The 19784-nt window shown below is 37.7% G+C and overlaps 1 protein-coding gene across 3 annotated transcripts; it reads left to right on the forward strand.

Moving 5' to 3' along the window:
- The first annotated feature begins 70 nt into the window (after positions 1-70).
- CCDC47 (coiled-coil domain containing 47) lies at positions 71-16880 on the forward strand. 3 transcript variants are annotated; one of them, XM_023535639.1, is made up of 13 exons: positions 71-170; positions 5687-5955; positions 6420-6527; positions 7023-7197; positions 8556-8677; positions 8914-8979; positions 9918-10019; positions 10202-10312; positions 11024-11109; positions 12404-12462; positions 12765-12874; positions 13086-13253; positions 15184-16880. In XM_023535639.1, exons 2-13 carry the CDS (start codon positions 5692-5694, stop codon positions 15262-15264), a joined length of 1452 nt encoding a protein of 483 aa, XP_023391407.1. In that variant the 5' UTR covers positions 71-170; positions 5687-5691; the 3' UTR covers positions 15265-16880. The 3 variants fall into 3 exon arrangements, with proteins under 3 accessions (XP_023391407.1, XP_011366840.1, XP_023391406.1); XM_011368538.2 differs by lacking the exon at positions 71-170 and adding an exon at positions 582-781; XM_023535638.1 differs by lacking the exon at positions 71-170 and adding an exon at positions 2275-2293.
- Positions 16881-19784: the final 2904 nt, after the last annotated feature.

The following is a 19784-nucleotide window of genomic DNA, read 5'->3' on the forward strand; positions in this document are numbered from 1 at the left end:
GGGGAACGCAACCCTGACATGCGCAGTGCAAAGAGCGCGGGCCGAGGGGCGGGGCTTTGCGCTTGATTTCCGGGAAGCGCCGCGGGGTCCCGGCCTTAAAGCTCCAGAATTCCCCGCAGACCTCTCTGACACTTTGACAGGGCGCTGTGGCTGCGTGTGGGGTGTTTAAGGTCCGTGTAGGAAGCGGGCATGGGAGTGAAGAAAGAGTAGCAGTGACACGGAGCCGCCAAAAATTCCAAGAAAAGGCCTTGGGTGGAAAACGCATATACATGAAATTGTCGATTCTCGTAATCTTTTGCAAATACGAGTCGGGCAGCATTTCTCCCCGTGTCTCTGGCCATGTGCTGTCATACAGCATGGCCACCTTTAGCTTCCGGAGCACCAGTTCAGTGTGATGACAACTTGACTGAATCCGAGCGGAGAGGGCTGGGAACTGCGTGAGGAGTTCCGGCCCAGGGGCCCGGATTGTATAATTCTCCCAGCCACCCCACCGAACCCCAGCTGGGCGGGGTTGGAGGAGGTCCCGCGCGGTTCCCCGAGGCTGCGTCCCGCTCGCTCTCCGCGCGCAGGCGCGGGCGGGCCGCAGGCGGTCTACGTAACGGATGGTGGAGCCTACGTCAAGGCTGGCGCGGCGTGACTGAGCTCCCTGATACAGCGGTGTCCTACAGGCATCCGGGGCAGTAAAACCGCGGTGACGGTGCAGGCGGCTGCCAGGCCGAGGCAAGCGAGGTAGAGGTGGCGGCCGCAGGAGCGCTGAGCCGGGTTGTAGCCCCTGGTACAGGTAGGAAGCGGGCCATGAAGTGTTAGTCGGTGGGGGGCCGGGCCAGGCCGAGTGGTCACTCTTGAGTTGCGCGTGGCCTCGCCCGGTCCCGTTTCCCACCCAACCCTCTAAGTCCGGCCTGTGGTGACAAGCGTCGGTCCCCGCGCCTTCTCACGTCTCCCGACTTTCTTAAAAGGAGCAAAGTTTGTCCACCCACCCCAAGGCCCATTTTCTGTTGGTCTTCAGGATTGGGGTGATTTTAATGGTTTGGGGGAACTTCCCCCACAGAGTTGTGAGCAAATGCCAACCAGAAGGGCAAAGTTAGAGAAAGTTTACAGTATGCAACAGGGAGAATGAACTGCAGACATAACAATAAATTGTTTCTCCATGGTGAGAACTAGACCAGGGTGGTTTAACAGAAGCAACAACCTCTGTGGCCAGTCTTCTCTGAAAATGTCTTAACAAAACGTGTTTTATCCAACATGTGTAAAGAGATAGGGAAATGTCTACCTGACTTCGTAGTCTGGCCATTGTCAGAAAGGCCGAAGCTAAAATGGCAACAAGGAATGATTCCTCCACTTACTCTTTGGAATTTAAGTCCAGATCCAGTCTGTGAGACACTGCCAAGTGAGCTAGCCAAAGATAATCAAACCAGACTTCTTAATGCTTGCTTTCCTTCCCCCAGCAGTCTCTTCAGGACTGGGTGGCCTGGCAGGGAGTTATGCATTTGAGAAATGAGCTGACAGGTGCAGCAGAGAGACTTGTGAGTGGGAAGGCAAAGGCACAAATGGCTTGGATAATTTTAACATAAATAACCTTGAAGGAGCCCTGTTAAGTGCTGAGTTATCTTCGAAATGCTTCCATGGTGTGAACATTCTAATGGAAATTCAGTTTGAAATGATCAGACCTTTAGACAAGTAATTAATCAAATTGTGCCAATGTTAACCTTTATTTGCTTCTATTTGAAAAAAGTTTAGAATAGATCTGAAAAGGGAAATACCAAAAAATGAAGTTTTTAAATCTCAAAGGTTGTTCATAAGGCACAGGGGAAGGAAGAAATGGTAACTAATATTTATTGAGTCACATATTTCCTGTACTACCCAATACAACCCAATGAGGCAAGTAGTGAATGGGTATCTCTTTTTTTTTTAAGTGAGAAACAGGGAATTTTAAGTAAGTAGCCCAAGATTTTATGGCTGACATTTGGTAGAGCTGACATTTTAAACCAAATCTAACTCCACCAAAGTGCATGCTCTTTTCCATATTTCTTCCACTTTTGACTATAATAAAAGATTATCAAAGGAAGCTAGGGATGTTTGGAGACGCATTACAAACTTTTTTGAGATTGGTGTTGAGAAGGCAGCTATGTTTTCCCATAAAATGTTCCCTGATGCTAACCTCAAAGGGTAAATATTGGAAAAGATATGCTATTGGTCTATGCTTTATGACATTTCTCGAATCACTTGTGCCTTCCAGAATTTATGAACTTTGTCCAGTTCAAAGAATATTTCTTGAGCAGCCAGGAGTTGCAAGGTATTGGGCAATAACCTTTGGCATTGAACTGATTCCTTTAAGAACTTATGGTGTTATAAATATACGATAGAGAATATTCACTATCCCAGAGCACCTTGAAAGAGTGGTAGTTAACCTCCATTAGTACTCAACTCCCTGCATTCTGGCTTCCATCCTTACCACTTCTTGCAGTTGCCAAAAATGACTTCCTTACTAACTTTTGGAAATTTTTGGTTTATATCTTACTTGAACTTTCTGCAGCAATTGAAACTGAGCTCTATTTCCTTCTTAGACATATGCTTCTCCTTTGATTCCCATGATGCCATTTTGACCAGTCTCTTTTTCTGTAACTATTCTGTCTTAGTTTCCCATTCCAATTTCCCCCATTATGCCCACCTCTTAGCTGTTACAATTTGTTTCAAGACTTTTTTGATGCTCTTTAAAGAAAAAAAAAAAATAGCCTTAACTCATAATACTCCCTGGAGATCTCATCCATTCTCACACCATCTCTTTTTCCAGCTTTGGCTTGTATCTTGAATGCCAGGCTTATATTTCTAACTACATCCTTTTCTCCCTCTGTAAAATAGGTTATGATACCTTTTAGGGATATTGTGAAAATTAAGAGATAAATATTAATCATCTAACATACTGCTTAAAAACACTCCAAACTTTTCAACAGGTATTAAATTTAATTTATTGCTTTTCTCCCCAGTTTTTTCCTACTTTATTGTTCTTTATCTCAAGGATGACTTTGTCCAGCTATTAATCAAGCCAAAACTTAGAATCACCCCAGATCTTCCTTTCCCACATTCTCTTTATACAATCACTTTATGCTGACAAGTAGAATTCTTAAATATCTATCAAATCTGTTTTCCTGTTCATTCTCAGTACCACTGCCAGTTCAATCCCATTTTATCTATTGTCTAATTATTTCGACCACTTATTCTTCCTGCCTCAGGTGTCCTCCAGTTCACCCTGTGTGTCAGCTGTCAGGGTTAAATTGCAAATCTGATAGCGTCACTCTCCTACTTGAAATCTTTACTTGATTCTAATTATCCGAACTTCTTAGCATGGTATTTAATAAGGATCATCATGATCTGATGACCTTTCTAGCCTCATTTCCCCCTCTTGGGTCTATACCAAACTCCCTAAAATATGCTCCATCATACCAAACTCCCTAAAATACATTATTTCAGGCCTGTCTGCTATAGCTATTATTCAGTCTGCAGTATCTCTTCTTGAGTGCAGGAACCATGCTTTTGTTTTATTTTTTAAAGAATGTTCTATTACAGAAGCACATCATAGGAAAATTAGAAAATATAAAGAAAAATAAAGGCAAAGTGCCTATAATCCTACTGAACAAAATAACTTATTTATATGTAGGTGTATGTATATCCTTCTAAACTTTTAGTTTATAGTATTTGCTTCTAAAACAACATGGATTCTAACTTCATTTATAACAATTTTTAATGGACAAAAAGTAAATTTGTTTTTTGGATGCACCCATAGTTTAGCCAGTTTCAAATTTTTCACTATTGTAAGTGATATCATAACATATATCCTTGAAGCTGAATACTTTTGCAAATTTATCATTATTTAGGAGTTAAGTTTTACTTCTCTTGGCTCCGTATCTGACATGGTGATATGCTCAGTGAAGATACATTTGATTAGATATGGTAGGATCATTTCATGAAAGCAATGAAAGCTAGAGTTTTTATATTCTGCAGGAATTGATGGGCCTTGATGGTTATTGAATCCTTATGTAACAAAAGTCATGTTTCAGGAAGATAGTTGTGGTTCTTAGGGAGGAAAAGTAGGGAGAATTGAGACAGGGGAGACCATTTAGGATAATATTGTGGTTCTTCAGCCGGTGGTGATAACTTGGACTACATGGTAGCTTTAAGAATCAGAGAAGGAAACACCAGGATGACAGCTGATTAGATTTCAAAGGGAAAAGAAAGTGAGAAGTTAGATATCTTGTTTTTTCAACAAGTAAGACTGGAGAAATGGGATTGATAGTTATATAGAAATAGTGAAATTCAAGTACCTGTTTATTTTGAGACAATCGTAGGGCAGGGATCAGCAGAATACAGTCTGAGGGTGAACTATTTTAGTACAGCCTGTGAAATAAGAGTGGTTTTTCCAATTTTAAATAGTGGTTTTAAAAAAATAATGTGCGACAGACACTCTATATGGCCCACAAAACCTAAAATACTTACTCTCTGACTCTCTACAGAAAGTTTACAGGGTTATGAAAATGGACGTGTCTGTTAGATGATGGTATAGGGTCGGTGTTTCAATAAGAGAGAACTAGAAATATAGCCTGAATAGATATGATGGTTGAAATCTGACTACTCTTCAAGATATAGCTTAAATATACTCTTTTTTGTAAAGCCTCACCTGTTTGTAAGATGATTTTATTGTCCTCTGTGTTTTCATATCATTTGGGACATTTTTGTCACAGATCTGATTTCATTATATTTATTGGTTCAAAAGCTTGTTTAGATGGTGGAATATCTACTGTTCTTTTCGGAAAGCTATGAAATACTGATATATTTAATTCCATCGTGTACACTAGGAACATTTTTGTTAGCAAAAAAAATTACTTTTAGTAATATAAAATCACAGCCACCGGTTTGCATTTGAGAAGTGGCCTGATAAGTGGTTCCTAGCAGGGATTCTGGAGGCAAAACTGGAATCAAATCATAGCTCTGTGTTCCATGGTAGTTGTATTACTTAACATCTCTGGGCCTTATTTCTTTATCTGTGAAATGGGGATGTTAATGCTACTTTCCTCAAAGGATTGTTATGAGGAGTAAATTAGTTGGTTTTTGTAAAACTTTTAGGACAGTGCCTAAGGCTTTGTGTCTTAAACATTTGCTTTTATCACCATGATGTTCACACATGAACACACAAAGTTGATCTAAGCATGAATGATTTTTCTATTCATGTATTATTTTTGTTACCGCTAATAGCTAAGTAGTTGCATCTCATTCTTATTTTATTATACCCCTTCCTCGCTTCCTATATAAAGCTTTTTATAGGCTCTCAAAAAATGCTTAACTGAATATGCAGTAAGTGGAAACCAAACAAAAGAAATTAAATTTCTTGTCCAAGACTTTACAGATAACTAGTGACAGAGTCCAGACTAGAACCCAGGCCTCTTTACCCTCACCTCATTTTTTTTAATACATGTATATATTTATGTATATGCATACGTGTATGTGTGTGTGTGTGTGTGTGTGTGTGTGTGTGTGTGTGTGTGTGTGTAATGCTATTTGAAATGAATAGTACTAAATAAAAGTAGGAGAGAGTTGTAGATTTTTTTAAATTGTTTCCAAATTTGATTGGTATTTGTAGAAAAAATGGCAGTCCACTTAGGGTTGGTTTGTTTGTTTTTAACTCATTGTTAAGGTACAATGAAAGCCTTCCACACCTTCTGTGTTGTCCTTTTGGTGTTTGGGAAAATCTGTGAGGCCAAATTTGATGATTTCGAGGATGAGGAAGACATAGTAGAGTATGATGATAATGACTTTGCTGAATTTGAGGATGTCACAGAAGATTCGGTTACTGAATCTCCTCAACGGGTGATAACCACTGAAGATGATGAAGATGAGACCACTGTGGAATTGGAAGGGCAGGATGAAAACCAGGAAGGAGATTTTGAAGATGCAGATACCCAGGTGAGGTTTTTTTATTGATTTTTTGGAAAATTGTAAGGATGAGAAAATTTGTACCTAGTACTTTTCCCATACCTTAAAAGTAAGTCTCCCCAGGTCTAGGGAGACTTTTACACTCTGGTATCTTTATTTTTGTTTAGTAGGTGGAGCTCTTCTAATTGTTTTGTGGTATGTTCCCACCTATTACATTGATTGGAGAATGAATTGTATTTTTCTCCTCTATAGAAAGGCTGGCTGGGGGAAGGAGCGGAAAATTGATTCTGTGTGGGGGTAGGAATTATATCATTTAGAACTCAGGGTTCAAAAGCATGGAGAGTCATCATTTGTTAAAAACATGTAATATTTCTCTGTGTTGTATGCTCAACTGCCTACATGTTCTGTTTTCCTCTAAAACTGTTGCCTACAAAAATGAGACAAAATTGCTGGCAACATTTCTAGGGGAAACAGATTGTGCCTCATTTTTGTAGGAGGGAGATACTGAGAGTGAGCCATATGATGATGAAGAATTTGAAGGTTATGAAGACAAACCAGATACTTCTTCTAGCAAAAATAAAGACCCAATAACAATTGTTGATGTAGGTATACAGGATTCTGAATTCTAAACTAACCAACAAAATATCTAGCTGTCATTAATCCCAGAAATATAATTAGTGACATATAGTTGGTGTTGATATAATAATAGGATCTGTGAAAGTTTGATACCAATTCTTCTGATAAAACTCCACACCTAGAGAAGTAACTATGTTTTTATCCTAGTCCTCATAGTTTTATTTATCAAGGAATGATGAAGAGGCTAGGCATTGGATTTATTTGGGGTGAGACTCAGAATCAAGTTTAATACAAAAGGCTTTCCAGCTTTTTATCCTATTTGATTTTCCTCACATTCTCTTAAAGAGTCTTTTACAAAGCCAACCCAGAAAACCAAAATGGGTATATTTTTCAAAGTATTACCATATTCAGTGACAGTTATAACTTCTGTTTATGGGTTTTCTCATTCTCCTTCATCTTATGAGTTAGACTCCATCCTTTAGCCTCAGCCAATATTAAATTGAAGGATTTTTCTTCTTCAGGTTCCTGCACACCTCCAGAACAGTTGGGAGAGTTATTATCTAGAAATTTTGATGGTAACTGGTCTGCTGGCCTACATCATGAATTATATCATTGGGAAGAATAAAAACAGTCGCCTTGCTCAAGCCTGGTTTAACACTCACAGAGAGCTTTTGGAGAGCAACTTTACCTTAGTGGGTAAGTTAGGTTAATAGAAGTTCAGCTGCTTGCTTGAAAACCGTCTAGTAAGAACTTTTTCTTCTCCTCAGCATAGGTTTCTAACTGCTGAAGAGGATGCTTTTTTATTTTCTCTCACAGATTCCACTTTTCATGTTTTATAGGCTGTATAAATTTCACTTATGAAATAATTTTCTCATCTTTCATTAACCAACAGTAACTAAAACAACTTATGAATAGAATGAGATAATAATCAGTGTTATCAAAACAAGTTGCTAAGTCTGGCCGATAGCAAGGAATTTTGACATTTTAAATAGTTTGGTAAATGTTTTCAGTTCATCTTTTAGAAATTAGAAATTCCTCAAAATTCCCCCAGGTTCTGGACACTTTAGTTGCAGATCCTGTGTAAGGAATAAAATGGACTCCCCCACATTCACCTCTTTGGCATTTAACACTCTAATAGTAAGCAAGTATCCATCTGCTCTGCTCTTTATCAGACTGTTTAAGCATCGTGCTAGCTACTTTGCATATATTGTTTATTTTTTAATCTTTGTAACAATACTGTCGATTGGCTATGATTTCTGTTTTCCAAAGGAGGGAACTGAAATCCCGAAATGTTAAAACTAACTTATTCAATTGCAACCATGATATTAAAATCTAGTTTACAAGCTTCTAAAGTCCATGCTCTCTTTGCTCTCTCTGTATTTCAGAGTAATTTCTAACCTGGAAATTAGAAAAATAATAAGTAGCCTTTAATGCCTTCCATGTGTGTTTTCATTTGATATATCAGTCTGCTTCACCTTATGAGGTCGAACAATTTCTTTTGTACATTTAATGAACTAAGAGAGAAAATGATTGGAACTGGAGCTTTTTGGAAAGAGAGAAAATGATTGGAACTGTAGATCTAAAATACAGCTCTTAACACCACTTATCATTTTGCCGTGGAAAAGCAAACTTGGTTAAAGTTAACTTATGGGAGACACAATCAAAGAGTGTTAAATAGTTTGTTTTAATGGTATTTTTTATTCACTGCATAGGTGTTTTTTTTTTTTTTTAACTTTTGGCAGAGACATTGAAATTGATTTTGCTCCATTTTATATCTACTCTTAAGAAATTAATACTCCAAGTTAATTGTCATTAACTAACAAGGACATGGAAGTAATGCTAGAGTCTATAATTTTTTTACGGAGACAATAAAGAGTTTTAAAAATGAAAGAAACAATGCCCATCTGTTGTAATCTGTGTCCAACAGAGAGTTCTGTAAGACAGCCAAGTCTTGCCACCCTAAGGCTATCATTATTATGGGGTCAGGGTGCAGGAGGGTGTGGCATTAGGCCCCAACATTTTCAGGGAATCACATTAAATGGTTTTACCCCTAGGAGATGATGGAACTAATAAAGAAGCCACGAGCACTGGGAAGCTGAACCAGGAGAATGAGCATATTTACAACCTGTGGTGTTCTGGTCGAGTGTGCTGTGAGGGGATGCTTATCCAGCTTAGAGTAAGTAGGGAATATCTGGTATAATGTATATATTTACCTTTTGTTTTTTCCAGCATGATTCCAAATCCTCTAAGTTCAATGTCTCATCCTTTCATGTTTGATTTAAAATGAGGTCTAAAAATCATCTTTCTACTAACTGGCAAATGTCAAGTATATTTGATGAAGTATCCGATTCCCCTCCAAGGTCTTTTCTTTATAGTAAGTAGAAGTTGCAACTGTTGTCTTGCTTTTTTCAGTTCCTCAAGAGACAGGACTTGCTGAATGTCCTGGCCCGGATGATGAGGCCAATGAGTGATCAAGTGGTATGTATTCTTCCTGCTTGTTTTCTCTATACAGATTGAATTTTTTTTTTCAATTACAGTTGACATTCAATATTATATTAGTTTCAGTTATACTGCATAGTGGTTAGACATTTATATAATTTATGAAGCAATCCCCCCAATAAGTCTAGTACACCTGGCACCGTACACGGTTATTACAATATTACTGACTATATTCCCTCTTCTGTACTTTATATCCCCATGACTATTTTCTTCGTACTTCTTAATCCCTTTGCCTTTTTCACTCAGCCCCCTCAAATTCCCTCCCATCTCTCAACCATCAGTTCGTTCTCTGTATCTATAAGTCCATTTCTGTTTTGTTTGTTCATTTATTTTGTTCTTTAGATTCTACATGTAAGTGAAATCATATGGTATTGTTTTTCTCTGTCCGCTTATTTCACTTAGCATTATACCCTTTAGGTCCATCCATGTTGTTGCAAATGGTAAGATTTCTTTTTTTTTTTCATGGCTGAGTAATAGTCCATTGTATATATGTACCACATTTTCTTTATCTAATTATCTGTCTATTCATGGGCACTTAGGTTGCTTCCATATCTTGGCTATTATAAATAATGCTTCAGTGAACCATAAGAGTGCATATATCTTTTCGAATTAGTGTTTTGTATTTCTTTAGATAAATACCCAGAAGTGGAATTGCTAGATCACATTGTCAACCCCATACCCTTTCCCACCTTGACTTTTCAAGTAGGGTGCAATTACAGGTTAATGTCTTTGGATTAACTCAAAGCGAACTGACTAGGGGCCTTCTACATGACACAGTGTTGTCATGGGAATGATATCCCATCATATTCACACATTCAAGGGGAGGATGTATACAGCAGGGGGTGAGAATCCTGGGGGCTGTCTTAGAAATCTGCCCATCACAGAACCTAACAGGTGAGTTTTGTTGTTTTTTAAAGCAAATAAAAGTAACCATGAATGATGAAGACATGGACACATACGTGTTTGCTGTTGGCACTCGGAAAGCCTTGGTGCGACTGCAGAAGGAAATGCAGGATCTGGTATGTTGAGTTGTTTCCACTCAAATATAGAAACTGTGCCCATTTATTACACAGGCATTTAACTTCAGTGCATAGGATAATTGACCACTTTGAAATAGGTCAGTACATAGTCTCTTGAGAGACAAAAAGTCCTCGTGCGTAATAAAATGTCATCTCTTGCTTTCAATTATTTCTTCCTCTAGAGTGAGTTCTGTAGTGACAAACCTAAGTCTGGAGCAAAGTATGGACTGCCAGACTCCTTGGCCATCCTGTCAGAGATGGGAGAAGTCACAGAGGGAATGATGGATACGAAGGTAAATGCAGTAGGAGACACACGTTTGCAGACCTTGGCCTTTATGGGCACTCTCCCTCAGAGCCACACTGTACATACAAGTTCTTCAGTTTATGACAATGCACTGGTTTTTTATTCCACACAAACATTAAAATTCCTCTTTAAGCAATAGATTAACTTGTCAAAAGGACGATTTGATTAGTTAAGAAGGTCTTCTCTAAGTCAAGAGCAAATTGTGCCTAGGATTTGCTAATGGCTCTTGGGTTTTTTGGAAAAGGACTACAACTTTAATCCTTATCATCTTGTCATTTAGTCCATTTAAGTATCAGTGTAAGAGAAGAGGGATGTATAGAGAGCCATTTTTTTCTATTGGTTGTGTGATGCTAGTAGCTCATTTTAGTATCACAAAAATATAGGATAGCTCAAAGACCATTCTACATGTAAGTTCATGGTGATGTGTTTATGAAGAATCCCCTGTAATTATTTTAGATTTTTTTTTCATGTTTTCATTCTTGTTTAGAACATGATTTTGAGACACATTTTGGAGAATTGAATCATTGGTGTTACTAAAGAAAAGGTACTAGTTTCATTGTAGAGAAATTCCTTATCTTATTTAATTTTTTTAAAAAGTTTTAGCCTTGATGATAGTGTGCAAAAGTAAGGAAGATTATGAAAAAAGGGAAATGCATCAAATCCTATTTTAAAAAAAATAATTTTCTTTTCTTTATTTCAGATGGTTCACTTTCTTACACACTATGCTGACAAGATTGAATCCGTTCATTTTTCAGACCAGTTCTCTGGTCCAAAAATTATGCAAGAGTACGTATTAAATAAAAATATTGAAAATGATTTTCTTCCTTAGCTTTCTGTATTGAAACACCTACAGGTGCTTCTGCAGTTTCCCTTAGCAAGTGAGTGAGGGAAGTTGGTGACTCCCAAGTGTTCTTTTGCTTTGATTGCGTGCATCGTGAAGGTAATTAAAAACCTACTGGAGACAAACAAGCCTTCCCAGTTTGCACATGTCACCACATATGTGTACCACCCACTCGAGATGGAGGAGAACCTTACAAAATAGCTAACACTAAGAAAATATAATTGCTAATCTCTTTGTCCTTTGTAATGAAGGTTTCTTTTTTTCTTTTTAAATTTATGATATGAATCTCTGGTGTTTAACTTGTGTTTGATTGACTACAAATCTCTGTCCACTATAAGTTATAGCCTTTTCACCTTTTTGAATAGTTGGATGATTATATTCTTTCCCAGTATACATCAGACCCTCAACGCCCATAGACTTTCTGGCTTTATAGTAATTTTATTTGAACATACATATTTAGGGCTTGGATTCGTTGTTTGAATTCATATTCTGTTTCAAGAGAGCATACTTAAGTTTACCCTTGGTGTAGAATTGGTTCTGCCTTAAATTTTTGATTAAGGGCTGTGCTCTCATAGGCTGTGGACTTGAGTACAGTTAAAAGCCAATCTGGATTTTAGCTGTGTGTCAAAATTACTGAGGCCCCTTTGCCTCTAGATGGTGTTGCACCATCCTTGCCTTACTCAATGCAATAACACTGTGGGCCAAGTACCTACCACATTATGGCAATCATGGAGCCTTTGGTGGGATGAGAGAGTCGATAGAGATTACAAGGGAATCTTTGGTAGTCGGAACTAAATGATACATGCTATGGTAGATTATTTCTAAATTTATTCTGAGTCTGACTCAAAAATAAGATGCTTCATTGTAGAAAGGAAGATAGGAGTTGGAAATGTAAAAGTCCGTCAAAGTAAGCAAAAATGTTTATTAAAATATGGGCCTCGTACTGAAATATAGGCTCATTTCTGGCTCCCCAGGTGAGAGGGAATATATCTTGCCTGGATGGGACATCACTGGAGGTGTTCAAGTATAGGTTAAAGATCATTGGGAATGTATTTATCAGATAGACGAGTGGACCAGATGACCTATAAAGGTCCTTCATGCTATGAGATTATATTTGACTTGGGAATACCAAGCCAAATACTGTGCAGGTATCTATTTGTCTAAGTGAATTGGGTTTCTTATGTGTGTGGAGAATGCCTTTCTTGTGGTCTTTCTAAATAGTTTTTTCTTTTATGACAGAGAAGGTCAGCCTTTAAAGCTGCCTGACACTAAGAGGACACTACTGTTTACATTTAATGGTAAGTGTTCCATGTCCTGTCTGGGTTCTTCGTTTTCTCAAAGATGATTTTAAGGAGAGTGTTGTTCCCTCCTAAATGATAGCTATAAAAAAAACAGATTAAAACTAACCCCGTGCCTGCTTATTGCCTTTGGGTTTCTTCAATAAAAGATCCTTTTATACATTTTAATGTCTATTTTCTACTGCATTTTAGCTGCCTAAGAAACTTGGAGAAAGGAGCCTATTAATATTTCTAAAATGTTGGGCGACTCAGGAATATTAATGCTGCTGTTAATTCAATAATAAAATGGCTTTGTTTTCCAGTGCCTGGCTCAGGTAACACTTACCCAAAGGATATGGAGGCTTTGCTACCCCTGATGAACATGGTGATTTATTCTATTGATAAAGCCAAAAAGTTTCGACTCAACAGAGAAGTAAGACCCACAGCTTTTATTATAAGTTGACACCTTTTATTGTTTTTTCTTCCTGGGGGCGATCATCTATCAATGATTTCAGTGATTGTATCTTTGCTAGTTGACCTGCAAGTGCTAAATGGGAGTAGTTTTATGAAAACATACTAAACGGATTTTGCTTCTGTTGCATTGAAATGGATTCCTCACGAAATGCTTTGTTTCTTGGGGAAAGGGCAAACAAAAAGCAGATAAGAACCGAGCTCGAGTGGAAGAGAACTTCTTGAAGCTGACGCATGTGCAGAGACAGGAAGCTGCGCAGTCTCGGCGTGAGGAGAAGAAGAGAGCAGAGAAGGAGCGGATCATGAATGAGGAAGATCCTGAGAAACAGCGCAGGCTGGAGGTGAGACAAACATTTGTTCCCGCGGGGGTGAAACTAAGATTTATAAGGATGCCTCTTTGTACCATATTGGCTGTTAGGGAAATTCTGTGTGGGAAGGTACACAGGCTAAAAGTTTAGTATTTTCTCAGTACTTGGGGCATTTAGCTAGTTGATAGCACTATAAAGAAAAAATAATCCTTTCTGTTCAAACCATGCTAGATTGAGTCTGATCCTGGACAGTGATATGAATTATCCTTTTTCCCCAGCACATTCCCATTTTGAAAGTTCCACTATCTTTCAAGCCAAATACTTACTGAGGTAGAAAGAAATTAAAAATTTTAATAGAAGCCAGCCCACATGCTCTGTGGTCCAAATAAATTTGTTTTATAAAATTTTTAATTTGATTCTAGAATTAGAGAATTCTAATGTTTCTTTTGTTTGTATTTTTGGTTTCTATTTTGTACGTAACTAGAGTCTCAAACCCAAGAGCTTTTTAGGCTGTGGTATGTTAGTTTCACTCATCTGCATGTCTCACATTTTTGTGACATAAGATGCCATAGACCAACTCTAAAATGTTAAGCTTTGTAAATGCCAGTCAAAAAGAGAACAAAGCTCTGGGAGATGTGAATTTTAATAAGAATAATTTCGAGAATTAAAGAAAATTCTTAGAAGTAGAGGAAGCATGCTGCCAAGTAAAAGTGAGCCATTGTGTGGCACTTAAGCTGCCAGGAGAGTCATTAATGTTGTGAGCAAAGCGCCTGGGGTACCACAGGCCTCCCATCTCATCCTTTCTTATCATTTTTGATTTGATTTGGTTTGGTTTAGTTGATGGGTATTTTTCCCCTGAAAGTAGAGCTCTGCGTTTATGCAATCTTCTTTATAAATAAAAATGGCTTTTTAATGACTACACTGGAGGAATCTACATGGAATCATGAATAGATAATACCTTTCATTTTTCTATGAAGAAAGGTTCTCCAGTTCTTTCTAGAGTTTGAAACTACAATAGGTTTAATAAAAGGAGAGCCCAGAATTTAGGTCAGATTGTAAGCTGCCTGTGGATATAAACCATGTGTTGTTTAACCACCACTTTGTAGTATCTAGGCCTGGGTACCTTGTAAAAAGATACAATGAATTAAATGGAAAAGGAACCCCTCACCGCTTCTCTCCCCCCACCAAAAAAATCACTCCACGTAGCTGTCCCAGAAGAGTGTAGCTTTTGACATATATGCTACTGTTGTTTACTCGCTACTGAGCCTTCACAGGAGACAGCAGCTGCCAAAGAGGGTGGGTTCATTCCTGCCTTTGTGAACCCAAACTCAGGATGCATTTTTCCATAAAAGTGGTGTTAACAATGATGGTTCAATTCTTCAAGATACTTACACGATAGCACAGCTGTGGATGGATAAACATTTGGACTTTTGCTACTAAAATTATGTATTTGACGCTTCTTTCTCTCCCACGTAACCTCTTAATTCCTAAATAAAAACCTAAAAATTTCCATTCGAATATTATGAATTGAAGTATTGTGCTTAGGTATAACATCTAGGCTACTAAGAAGAGATTTATAATTAATAACCTGATCAAACAAGGTCTTAAGGTTTTCAGAACGGAAGTACAAATCCTTGGCAGATATGTATAATTGTTATGATGAAAATTTGGCTAGTTCTTTCCTGGGTGTAGGAAAAATCAGATCAGACTAACAGAGCCTGCTTAAATGTAGTATTTAGTTTTGTTCTAACTTGAAATTTTAAGTTAGAACTGTGCTTCATTTCAAGTTAATTTTCATTAACCAACATAGATATTAGCAATTTTTATAACTATCTTTTGGAATGTTTTTTATGGTGCAAGCTTAGGTTTTTGAATAATATGGGCAGTGTTCTAGTTTTGATGTTTTTTTTTTTTAAACATATGCTTAAAACAGTTTGGATCCTCTCTCTCTCTCTCTCTCTAGGAAGCTGCCTTGAGGCGTGAACAAAAAAAATTGGAAAAGAAACAAATGAAAATGAAACAAATCAAAGTGAAAGCCATGTAAAGTCATCGCAGAGATCTGAGTCCTGACGTCACCTGTAAGCTCTGAATTCACAGGAAATGTAAAAAATAACAGTCCATTTTTCATCTTAAAGTTCAGGCAATCCTAGTGACTGAGAAATCCTTATTTCATCATCATTCTATTTTTGGTTTGGAGTTTTACAGGGGTTATAGATACATCGGAAGGACTCTGTTCCAGTAATTTTCTTCCAGATAATCAAATTATTTTGATTATTTTATGAAAGGAATGATGTATGAACTCTGTAGTTTTAAAATGTTTTTAAAATTATAACATGAATCATCAGTGCTTTTAGCTGTGATATTTGAAGAAATATCATGATAGATAAGCAATTAGATTGTTGCTTTTCGTTTAGAATGGCAGTTCTGAATGGCAATTGAAGTGGCTATAAAGAATGCCTCTAAACCAAGATTCCACAAATAACTGTTGGAATTGCACAATAAACATTGCCTGGTGTTTTCTTCTGTGTCTACATTAAACTTGTAAAAAAGTAAAATTTAGAACACTATCTGTGGTATTGAAATTTCAGGGATTCAAAACAGTGTAATTCAGTGTATGTTTTATAGGTGGGGTAGGGGTACTGATGACAGTAATATAGGATCTCTGTAGGCTTTAGGATAGTTACTTTTACACGAAAAATTCTAGGGATCGGTAGTACAGGAGCACAGTTTTCTCCTTCCCTGATACCATAAGCTAATGACATTGTGAATGCTGTATTTTAAGTGGTTGTATGTTTTTCTTGAGTAACAAGTGCATGAAAAATTAACTACTTCACTTAGAGCAGATCAGTGGTCTACTTGAAGTCGCACATGTTTTCCTTCCTGGTTGCTGCAACCTATTGGATGGTCATGGAGAAGCTCTATTCTCTGTTACGGCTGTGTCCCCTTTGCTTCTTCTGCTTTTCTCTCTTCCACAGCTGAGGCTGGGTATAGTCTTTCAAAGAAATAGCCATGAATATGCAGAAATATACTTTTAAAAATGAGCTTTCCTAAACTATTGAGAGTTTTTCTAACTCTTGGGTAAGAGGCCCATCTATCTGTACAAGCATTTAGCTTGTTCAGATCGCTGCATTTTATAAATGCTTCCCACTAAGAAAGCATTTTTTAAAGTCACTGCTTGTACCGGGTAATTTTTGCTGGGGATGAGAAAGGGTTGGGTTTTTTGGTGGGAGAGGGTGGGCGGGTATTCTTTTGTTGATGCTGTATGTGCGGGTGTGGCCTGAAGCAGTAACAAGTTGCCATGGAAGCAGTATGTGCTGCTGCCTTTGTAACTGCATGGAAACTTTTCACATGGGTTTTTCTCTAGGTTAATGCAGAAATGTATAAACTGGGAGATGCAGATGTAATATTTTTTTAACAGTTCATGAAATTAAGTTATTAAAATAACAAAAATAACATAAAATGTAATGCTATAATTCTAGAATTAGCTTTGTTTTACAAACCTTTAAAATACATTTTAGGAATCAAAATTGATATGCTAAGTTATCTTTTGATTAATGAAAGCTTTCTTAAAGTCCCACACTTGGACCGTGGCAGCTAATTTTGTAATTTTAGCATTCTTACACACTACCTATGGACATATATTAAACTCATTGGCAAAAATCTCAGAGTGCCGCCTTTACTTTAATGGGGTTTCCCTACAAGCCCACAGGACTGATCTTTCTATTCAATAAAAGTCAGCACTGAACTGCTTTTCTTTCAAAAGAGTTGGCCTTGACAAGAATCTCTTAGTTGTTACCAGTTATTTTAAAAATGTTTTATATTTTTTAGAGCCCATTAGGTTATTAATGAGCTCCTCCCTGAAGCCCCTCTTGAGTTAAGATAGCATTATCTCTCCTATGAATGAGAGGACAAAGAGGAGAATGTTGTTGATGGTCATATTAGAAAACCACTAAGCCCTCCAATCTCGTCTGCATTACCGGGGCACTTAGCAATGCCGAAACAAGCACTGGACTGGCAGATAAAAGCTGGCTTTGACTTTGGGCAAGTCACTAACCTCTTCGAATCTCTGTTCTGTCTTCCTTTTACAAAGTGAGGATGGTAACTTTTTTCCCTACCTACCTCACAGGTAGGTGAACACCAAGAGATAATATATATAAAATTCTCCTATAAACTAGAGCACTTTAAAGATGTAAGGTATCATCTACAGCTCTTTTTCAAGTGGTGCATCTTTGCTATCCTCTCTTTTTCAAGAGTATTGCATTTTTGCTATACTCTCTTGCTTTCATTTCTCCCAATAGAAACCAAACATCTCTTCAGAGTTCTCTAACTTTATCTGCAAAACTTGACAGGGTTTTTTGGGGGGATGGGGAAATAGTTTACAGTTCTGTTTCCTTCTCTTGTCAAGCACCAGATGCGAAACTCTTTTCTTTAGAGGGGACTTAGACCAAAGAAAAACATTGATTGGTATTCCACTCATCAAATAGGAATTGGCAGCGTGAAAATTATTTAGAGCAGTGTCTATAAGGATCTATTTGTAGGAGGGGTAGGAGGGATGAAATGCTATACTTTATCATCCCATATTCTCTTCTCTTACTGTTCCTGCCTCCACTCATTTTGAATGACTTGCAAGGATCTAAGAGGGGGAAACAGTTGTACTCATAGGAGTGGCTTCTATTACAGACTGCTAAAGCAATAGCAAAAAGTATTACTTTTTTCAGTTTGTGGAGTTTGGTGGTCAGCAAAAGATTTATTTGCATTTGGAAGAAAGTGTAATGTTGTTATTGTCACACAAGTTGAATGCCATTTTCTCAGCTCCGTGAACTGAGAATACCAATTTCAGAAGAAAGCTAATTTTTTTTTTCTTAAAGGGAGGAACTTGTGTCTACTACTGTACCACTTTTAATGGATAGTATTAGTTTTTATTTTCATCTTTTAAAATTAACTGTCCTCTTTAATTTCACCTATTTGGTTTTATCCAAATAGTGTAACTTTCATATGTTTAAAAGACACCAGGTCTTTTTAAGTATTTTGTTCCATCGGAGTTATTTGGTAATCGGATATTACATCTGCCTAGGTTATTTATCGTATCAACTTTGTTTCAGATACCTGTTCTAGCACATTTTCAACTGAAATGCTTAAATAGCTCTCTTCAGCATCTTTTTTCTTGCATGTAACTGAATCACTTAGCAGGGTTGTAGCAAAGCTAGATCGAAGCCAGTTTTGCACTTCATGAGAGAGACCCTGGATTTATGGGCGGGGACCTGGGTGCTGTCTTAGCGATTTAACAAATCTGCTTCCTCATCTATAAGTGGACATTATCTCCTCTCCCCTTTCTAAAATGAATGTTCATTCAATCATACTAGATAACATGTATAAAGTGCTTTGACATATAAAATGTGCAAGTTAAATAATCCTGCTCAACTTGTTAAACTACATACACATCATAAGCATTTCACTTGAGTATTCTAGGCAATTAGTGTTATCTTTCTCACAATTTATATGGCATCTTGAAGAGGGCAGTGCACTTAGTTTAAACTGGATGCTGAGTCAAAAACAAAATGGGATCGTCAGTCCATTTCCATTCCTCTAGGCTTCAAGCCAGTTTCAAAAAGCTCCAAAAATCTTTGGAGAGGCCCAACCCTTCTAAGTAAGTGAAAAGCATGTATCCTAGGGCTCATAAGTCAAAAGCAAAACAAGAAAAGACTGACTTTGTAAATGCTGAAAATTGCCCTTTCTTTACACCAGTTTTCTAAGTTATCTGGATTTAGGCAGCCCTTTTGCAAGGAAAACTAAAGCTACTGGAAATTTGCTCCTTGAAACTGTCAGAACAGAATCTGGGCCAAAAGTCTAACTAGCTTTTGTGGGCAGTCATGAAGATGGTGAGATCTTTTAGTCCCCTTGGTAGACTGGTATCCAGCTAGAATATGACATAGCTACTGGGCCAGTATGAGAACAAGTGGAAAGTACCTCCATGTTTAAATTACCCATCGTGATAATTACATCAAATTTGGTGTCTTTTTCAGGCACCGATTTCTCTAGTACCCTCAATTCCAAAGACCACATGCAAATAAGGTCTTTTCCAAAGAACACCTCCAAGAATTTTACTTCAGTTTCTGCTACTATCCTGCTTTGTCAGTTTGCCAAGTTTGCTGCTGAGAAAGGCAGAGAATATTGAGGGTACTCCTTTGGAATGTTAAAGCACTAGATAAGATCAAAGTGATGTATATGAAATTGAATGAGACCTTGAAGTGTATCTCCATATTCACCAGCAAAGTTCACATTCAGTTTCAATGTCACATTTCCATCGGTCTCTGGATGTAACTGAACTTTTCCTGTCCTGGAAGTTAGACTAGTATAAATCTGGAACTTGATGGTATATATCCAATTTTGGAACTACCCCCTCCGTGGGCAGAGTACAAAACACAGTCTCACAGAAGGGAGTCTTGCTCCATCACTTGATTGCTTCATCACCTCTCATGTCCTGCCTGCCTTGGCTTAGGCTAGCTTCCCCATCAAGGCAAACTTTACAGGTTTCTGCAAACAGCATGCCTCAGAAGGGTTAAA

The sequence above is a fragment of the Pteropus vampyrus genome, unplaced genomic scaffold (assembly GCF_000151845.1).
Source record: "Pteropus vampyrus isolate Shadow unplaced genomic scaffold, Pvam_2.0 Scaffold143, whole genome shotgun sequence".
Classification (NCBI taxonomy): Eukaryota; Metazoa; Chordata; class Mammalia; order Chiroptera; family Pteropodidae; genus Pteropus; species Pteropus vampyrus.